At 32.2% G+C, this 8822-nt stretch overlaps 1 protein-coding gene across 1 annotated transcript in view; it reads left to right on the forward strand.

Moving 5' to 3' along the window:
• SCAPER (S-phase cyclin A associated protein in the ER) overlaps window positions 1-8822 on the forward strand; it is a 444723-nt gene that overhangs the window by 99326 nt on the left and 336575 nt on the right. The window contains exons 9-10 of the mRNA XM_012801961.2: window positions 4141-4403; window positions 7488-7718. Coding sequence (XP_012657415.1) covers window positions 4141-4403; window positions 7488-7718 — 494 coding nt within the window. The remainder of the gene's footprint in view (window positions 1-4140; window positions 4404-7487; window positions 7719-8822) is intronic.

Below are 8822 nucleotides of genomic sequence, written 5' to 3' on the forward strand. Positions count from 1 at the left end.
CAGCTCACAGTAACCTCTAACTCCTGGCTTAGGTGATTCTCTTGCCTCAGCCTCCTGAGTAGCTGGGACCACAGGTGCCTGCCACAATGCCTGGCAATTTTTTTTTTTTTTTTTTTGGTTGCAGTTTGGCTGGGGCTGGGCCTGAACCCGTCACCTTTGGTATATGGGGCTGGCACCCTACCCACTGAGCGACAAGGCTACCCTTTGTTTTTTTTTGGGACAGAGTCTCACAATGTTGCCTTCAGTAGAGCTCTATGGCATCACAGCTCACAGCAACCTCAAACTCTTGGGCTTAAGTGATTCTCTTGCCTCAGCCTCCCAAGTGGCTTGGACTACAGGCACCCATCACAATGCCCAGCTGTTTTTTGTTGCAGTTGTCATTGCTGGTTAGCTGGCCTGGGCCAGGTTCGAGCTCTCCAGCCTTGGTGTATGTGGCTTGCGCCATAACCACTGTGCTATGGATACAGAGTTGATATGTAAGTATTTTTTAAACATGTGAATTTATAATTAAAAAATTTTTATGAAGAAAATTCTAGATAAGAATAGCTTCATCTATGAATTCTTCCAAACTTTTAAGACAAAAAATAACATAAATCTTATAGAAACCTTTCCTAAGGATAAAGATCATGTTGTTTTATGATGCTAACATAATCTTAGTATCAAAACTGAACAAGAAAATTACAATAAAGCAGTATTATCTTTTAAACATTGTTGAAAACATAAATGTATTAAATACATCAATAAATAAAAATAATAATATTTTACTATCAAGTTGGTATTCTTCTAGGTGCTCTGCAATTACTGATTGTATTGACCTGAATTTAGAACAACTTTGTTAATGGCATTTGTGAAGTTTAAAAAAATGTACACGTATAAAAGCTATGAAATTAAATATAATTTTCAGTTTTGTACACCTCTAACGTTGTTCTAAGTAGTAGAAGTTCTCTGACAGTTTAATTGCTTGATTTGCTATTCTTAAACATTGTTTATTATAGGAATAATTTTTATTTTATTTTATTTTATTTTATTTTTTGAGACAGAGCCTCAAGCTGTCCCCCTGGATATAAAGCTCACAACAACCTCTAACTCCTGGGCTTAAGCGAGTCTCCTGCCTCAGCCTCCCAAGTAGCTGGGACCACAGGTGCCCACCATAATGCCCGGCTATTTTTTTTTGTTGCAGCCATCATTGTTGTTTGGTGGGCCCGGGCTGGATTCGAACATGCCACCTTAGGTGTATGTGGCTGGCGCCTTAGCCACTTGAGCCACAGGCGCTGAGCCGGAATAATTTTTCAATGTAGTTTTCACTAAAGATTTATTAAAAATGTAGATTGTATATAACTACTTTTTCAGTTTCTGAGAGACCTAAGTTACAGTTTCTATTTTGATATGCCTGTCTTTTGATTTGCTTCAAACATTATTTCAAGTTTTAAAATTACAAGATAGTGTTTGTGTTGGCCTTTTTATTGGTTAATGGATTATATCCAAGTTTTAAGCAGTATTTCTTCCTATAAGGAAGCTTTCAAAGAGGTGTTTTTTCTTTCCTTTAAAAAGTAAAGTTATTAAGAGTGGGCCATTTAAATTAACTGGAAACTGGCTCTGTACAGTGGTTAGGGCACTGGTCACATGCACCACGACTGACGGGTTCAAACCCGGCCTGGGCCTGCTAAACAACAATGACAACTACAACAACAACAAATAGCCGGGAGTTGTGGCAGGTGCCTGTAGTCCCAGCTACTTGAGAGGCTGAGGCAAGATAATCATTTTCCACATGTTTATTTTTAGAATATACAAATGCAGTGGACTTTTTGTGAGTTAGTCTTATATTCTGCAACTTTACTAAACTAATGTAATAATTCCTGGCATTCTTATGTATATTCCTTGGGATTTTCTAATAGGTAATCATGTCATCTGAAAATAGGGAGAATTTAATGTCTTCCTTTCATATATATGCATATACAAATATATATATATATTTTAGAACTGTCTCTAGAACATTAAGTACTACATTAAGTAGGTGTGGTGAGAGGAGTCTCATCTTGCCTTTTCAGACCTAGGGGAAAGTACTCAGGGTTGCCCTATTAAGTATGATGTTAGCTGTAGATTTTTGTGGATCTTCTTTATCAATGGGGTACGTTTTTCCTCTTTCATAGTTTAATGAGAGTTTTTATTGTGAGTGGAGATTTGATTTTGTGAAATACTTTTTTTGTATCTGATATGATCATATCATTTTTCTTGTTTAGCTTAGTGACAGTGGTGGATTATGTTTGTTGATTTTTGAATGGTGAACCAGCTTGCATACCTGAAATAAATTTTTTTGTCATGGTTTATAATTATTCTTATGCACTGTTACTATATTTGATATGCTGAAGATTTTTGCCCTTATGTTCACAAGAGATTTTATTTTAATTTTTTTGTTTATTTATTTTTTTAAAGAGATTTTAAACAGAGTTTTTTTAAAAGAGATTTTTAAAGAGAGTTTTTTTTAAAGAGATTTTTAAAGAGAGTTTTTTATTTTCTTGGAGACTGTCTTGTCTATTTCCCAGGCTATATAGAGTGCAGTGTCATCATAGTTCACTATACCCTCAAACTTACATGCTTAAGCCATCTTCCTGCCTCAGCCTCTCAAGTAGCTGGACTACAGGTTTTTATATTTTTTTTGTAGAGATGGGGTCTTGGTTTTGCTCAGGCTAGTCTCAAGCTCCTGGCCTCAAGCATTACTCTCCTCTTATCCTCCCAAAGTGTTAGGATTGCAGGCTACTGCACCTCACCCTGGTAATACTCCTTTTAAAAATATTTCAAATTATATATAAAATCAGCACACTGTACCTCATGACTGCATTAATGTACACAGCTATGATTTTATAAAAAAAAAACAATAAAAGTAAAAAAAATATGTAAATATATATGTATATATATACATTTATTTATATTTATAAAAAAACAATAAACAGTTAAAAAAATATATATCTTTAGTAAAATTTGCCAGAGAAACCATCTGGGTTTGGAGAGTTCTCTTTAGGAAGCTTTTAATTTTTATATCCACTTTCTTTACCAGTTACAGAGCTATTCAGATTGGTTTTTTTATATTGGTTGAGTTTGGTAGCTTGTGATTTTTGTGGAGTCAATCATTTATTACATGTTGTTGAACTTATTGTCATAAAGTTATTTGAAGTTATTCTTTCTCATACTTTTTATAGCCTTATGATCTGTAGTGATGTTCCTGATGTGATTTTTTTATCTTTGCCAGTCTTGGCAAACTCAAGAGAAGTATAGTTAATTATATTGATGGCCCTAGCTTAAGTGATTTTTCAACTTAATGATGGTGGGAAAGTGTTATGCATACAATAGAAACTGTACTTTTTAAGTACCATATGACCATACTCATAAAATTGAAATTGTTTTTCACTGTCAGTGCATTATTCAATAAATTACATGAGATAGTCAGTACTTTATTATATTAATTACATTAATAAAATAGGCTTTATAAAATACATTACATTATGAATTAATGTATTAATTACATTAATAAAATAGGCTTTATAAAATACACATACTAGGTAATTTTGTCCAAGTGTAGCTAATGTGTTTTGAGCATGTTTAAAATAGGCTCAGGTAAGCTATGATGCTTGGTAAGGCAGGTGTGTTAAATAAATTAGGAGCATGGATACCAGAACCTGTGTGCCTGGACTTGCATCTTGGCTTATCTTTACCAGGTATGTGATCTTAAGGCAAATTCCTTAACTTCTTTGTTTCAGTTTCCTCGTTGATAAAATGGGGATGTTAGTACTGATCTTCTAGGGTTGTGAAAATTTTGGAGTTATTATATGTATACATAAAGAGCTTAGAACAGAGTTTTCAGGTAATAGTCTATTTAAATTTTTATTATTACTGATTGATTATATAGCCTTAAGTCAGTTTTAGTCTGAATTACAATTTTGTCATTTGTAAAATAGTGATAATTATATGTATTAATATTTAAGTGTATATATAAAAATATATCTTGCACAATACCTACTGTCATGTTTCTGTATTTTTATATTTAATGGGAAATTAAATTGGACAATGTTTTTATACATAGGTTTCCAAATATTTTTATCATCTAAAGAAATCTTGATTTATTTTCCTTCTTTAAATGCATAGAACGGAAAGATGCTGAAGGATGGGAGACTGTTCAGAGAGGAAGGCCTGTTCGTTCTAGATCAACAGCTGTGATACCGAAGGTTTCATTAGCAGCTGAAGCCCTAAGGTCAAAGGATGACAGTGATAAAGAAAATGTGTGTGTTTTACCTGATAGCAGCATACAGAAAGGTGAATTTGTTGGAGATGGACCTTCTAATACTATAGAATCTCGTCCCAAAGACTCATTACACTCTTGTGACCATCCTCTTGCTGAAAGAACCCAGGTAGTACATTTGGAAAATTTACTGCCATTTTCAAAGGGATATGTGTGTGTTGGAATATTTTACTTTTCTATTTCATTTAAAACTTTTTACTGTAAAAAACTAATACTTGCCACATTTTTTTTCTTTTCTCACACCACATGTCACACATACATATGCTAATCATTTGAGAGTCATGTACAAACATTATAATCAGTCATTAAGTATTAGAGCATATATAAAGAACAAAGAAATTCTTTCCCCAACCACATCATAATTACAAAATTTAGGGAATTTTATATTTATAGAACATTATCTAATTTATAGTCTGTATTTAAAATTTTCGAGTTGTCCCATTAATTTCTTCATTGTTCCCCCCCCCCCAAAACACGATACACCCAGGATTACATAGTATATTTGGTTTCGTCTCTTCAATATGTTTCATTGGAGACAGTTCCTCAGCCTCATCTTTGTCTTTCATGACATCAGTAGTTTTGAATAATATATTGCAGGGTTTTTTTTGTACAATATTCTTTGTTTATAATTCAGTGTTTTTTATGCATTTTTGACAAGACTAAAGTAATCATCTTCAAGGTCACTTCTAAAGGCATGTATGAGGTTTGTAGTTAATCTTGATTACTTGCTTAAGGTGGTATCTTTCTGCTTCATTTAGAGTGTTGTTAAAATTGGCAATGGAATTTTGAGCTTATTCTTCTTTTACTTCAGGTAAACTGAGCGAGGACTATTTGCTAGTAGTTAATATAATTTTTTAAAGTTAATATTTCCAGTATTTTTTGTTTTAGTACAGTTGAAGTTTATTTTATTTATTTGAAGAATTAGCATATCATTTTGAATCAGTGTTTTTCAACTTTTTTTTATCTCAAGTCACACTTGAACCTATAGTTAAACTTCTATGGCACACTTATTATGTTGTTCAAAAATAAAAAGAGTTAAACAAGACTATACTTATTGTGCTTTGTAAGTCTTTTGAAAATAATTTAATTAATCTTTACAAATTTTCACAGTACACATAAGATTGTGCCGCAGCACACTGATTGAAAATCATTGCTTTAGATACTTGTTCATACAAAGGTTCATGTTCAGTTGGTATAATTTTATGTAACATGACTAATGAATTACAGGAGATAGTTTTTGGTATAGTATAAATGCTAAATAAATTGTGAAATAATTGCAATGTTTTCAGGCTGGAATAATATCTGCTTTTAAAAAATGTGTTTTTTTAAAATCTGTGGTATTCCCTCCAACTCCATAATGTTCCTCAATTTCTCCGTTGATGATAATGGCTCTAAATCCTACACTGTTCCAAATGTTCTAGAAATCTGTAATGTGTATTTTATACCCATCTGAGATTGCAAGCTCATTGTGGGAAGTATTTTATGTTGCTTTTAAATTTCCCACAATATTGAACAGACTTACAGGTACATAGGAAGTAATTAGTATATATTTGTTAAATGTAACTTTAAGAAAGTCTTTAATGTAAATAAGCCTCGTTAAAAATAGTGAAGAAATCATTTTTTATGTCACTCAACCATCTAGAATTTTTGCTGATTGTTTTAGCTAAAAATATAACTTAATATGGAAAGTGTCTGGATTTTGTATAGTGAATAAATTTATATGATATTGGAATTTCATATAATTAAACTATTACTAAAATATTTCAGGATAAAAGTTCACTGCTGGTGGTAGCCAAGCTGATGATAATATTTTTTTTTCTCTACTATCATTCTAAAAAATGGAATTAGCATATTTATGTCTTTTTTCTACATTACTTTATAGTTTTGCTTTGATTTTGTTATACAAACGATATTGAGTTTTTAATAAACAGGGTTGACTATATCATACACATTAGTAATGCTAATATAAATATTGCCAAGAAGATTATAAACCATGGTGACTGACATATACATAATGTTGATAGCAATATCAACAATGTGATACAATTTAAATAATGCTTATGCTAAAATCAACACTTCAGGACACTTTTAAGTTTCGACCAATGGCAAAATTTTTAAAGTAGTTTATAAGATGTGGCCAAGTTTAATATTTGTGTAAATAATCAAACTGGGGGTTTTATAGCCATTGCAGTGTTTATCTAATGTTTATTTAAGAAGTGATGTGAATTTTAAATTCATAATTTTAGATTTTCATTTTTTGACTTGAAGTATAATTGGAAAATGCAGCACCATTCTTTCCCTACTCTGTTAGTGAAAATAAAGGCTTGATTCTATTTACTAAATTAGAAAGTTTTTAATAAAATGAGTATTTTATTAAAATGGGTATGTTTAGCATAAGTCAGTGTGCTCTTAGATCTATACACTTAGTTACGCTTTTTTCTTTTAGGTCTGAGAATTGGTATCATATTAATCTTTATTGAAGATACTTTGAGATCATGTTAGTATTATCTGAAATTTTATATTTTTGAGTAAAATGCCCTCAAAATACATTTTGGTAAAAAATGATTTGAGGATGTTTTTGAAATTGCTGATTATCCTCATTTGATATTAAGCAGTCTTTGAAAAGATTATGTAAACACCTTTAGTTATATGAATATAATACAAATTATCATATTTGTGACTAGATTTCCTTTGTGAGGGGTATAAAATACTCATGAATTGGCCTGCTAAATGAAAATAGAATTACAGTAATATTGCTTAATTTCTTTTTTTTGAGACAGAGTCTCACTGTGTCACCCTCAGTAGAGTGCTATTGCATCACAGCTCACAGCAGCCTCAAACTCTTGGGCTCAAGTGATTCTGTTGCCTCAGCCCTTCAAGTAGCTGGGACTACCGGCGCCCATCAGCTCCGGTGTATGTGGCTGGCGCCCTAGCTGCTGAGCTACAGGTGCCGAGCTATATTGCTTAATTTCTTAAAGTACTTAAGACAATTCCTAGTGTCTAGTGAGCATGCAAATAAAATTTGTGCTGCTTTATGGTTTCTTTCCTTTTGTTATTCTTGAAACATACAAAAAAGATGAGTGAAATATCTGTTATCCAGTAGTTGGGAGTTTAATCAGAATTAGCTCTTGTATAGTGAAATAGCTAGTGAGTATTTTTAATTATCTTTGATTCTATAAATATGTTTTGTTAGTTTGCAGTGAGTACATTGGATGATGTCAAGAATTCTGGCACTAGTGATGACAATTCTGCGCCAACTTCTGAAATACTTGCTCTTCACATTGATACAGAGTGTGTTTCAATTACTCAGCAAGCCGTCCCACCTCCTATGCAAAGAAATGAAGACAAATTTCCAGTAGAGAAAGCAAGAATAGAAAATGAAATGGACCCTTCAGATATTTCAAATGTGAGTGCTGCTAACTTGGTAAGAACAACTTATCAGAATTCTGAGTAAATATATGTAAGAGACGTGAACTCCAATAGTAATAACTTCTGTTATTTCTTTATACTTTGCAAAGTGAAGTTTTCCATGTAACATCTAGTATTCTGAAAGATGGGAAATGGTGTCTGTTAGACTTAGTTTTAAAAACTTTCTTAACAGAATACTATGTATAACTACTGTCATTTGCTTGAAGTTAGTTTCTAAGTTGAGATTAATTTACTATCCCTGTTCCAGAGTCTCTAAAAATGCATTAATTTGTGATTATTTATAGGTTTATGCTTTTGGATGACTACTTATTTCTGCTCATCTCTTCCTATTGCTCATTTTAGTATTAAGGTACTTGACCTGGGATAATCCAGAATAGGTTGTGCTAGCTTTGTTTAAGTACCTTCCAAAGAAATAGGCACATTTAAAAATTGAGAAAAATTATTTAAACTTATTTTTAAAGTGATACAGTGATAAAGTAGACAGTGGTATTTTATAATATTTATAATTTTGTCTAAGACATCATGTGATATCATGCTGAAAGATACTATAAGTAGAAGGTATTAGGTGCAATTTGTACATCTCATGGAGGTAATAAAATTTGATATGGGTTAAGAGAAAATAAGAGTTATAGTAACTAAAAAAATAAATACTTAGTTTCGTTTACTAAGGTAGAACAACTTGTTCTTCATCTTGTATCTTTTAATAAACATTTTAAAAGATTGAACATAATTATGTTCAAATAAGTAATGAGTTTAGCGTGTGGGTAGAAATTGGTCGTATTTGTATTTTTTATTTTCGTATGTTAATATACATAATTATATACATATATTAAATTGTTTATTTTGCAATTCGATTCTGTTAAAAGAGGAAAATGATTCCATACTTAAATAGGCATGAAATCATGACTTAAGAATTCTTGCCTCAGCTCAGTGCCAGTTGCTCAATGAGTAGGGCCCTGGCCATATACACTGAGGCTGGTGGGTTCAAGCCTGGCCCAGGCCTGCTAAACAACGAGGACAACTGCAACAAAAAAATAGCCAGGCATTGTGGCAGGCACCTGTAGTCTCAGCTACTTGGGAGGCTGAGGCAAGAGAATCG

Source organism: Otolemur garnettii, unplaced genomic scaffold (genome assembly GCF_000181295.1).
Source record: "Otolemur garnettii isolate 467f Iridium unplaced genomic scaffold, OtoGar3 scaffold00011, whole genome shotgun sequence".
NCBI lineage: Eukaryota > Metazoa > Chordata > Mammalia > Primates > Galagidae > Otolemur > Otolemur garnettii.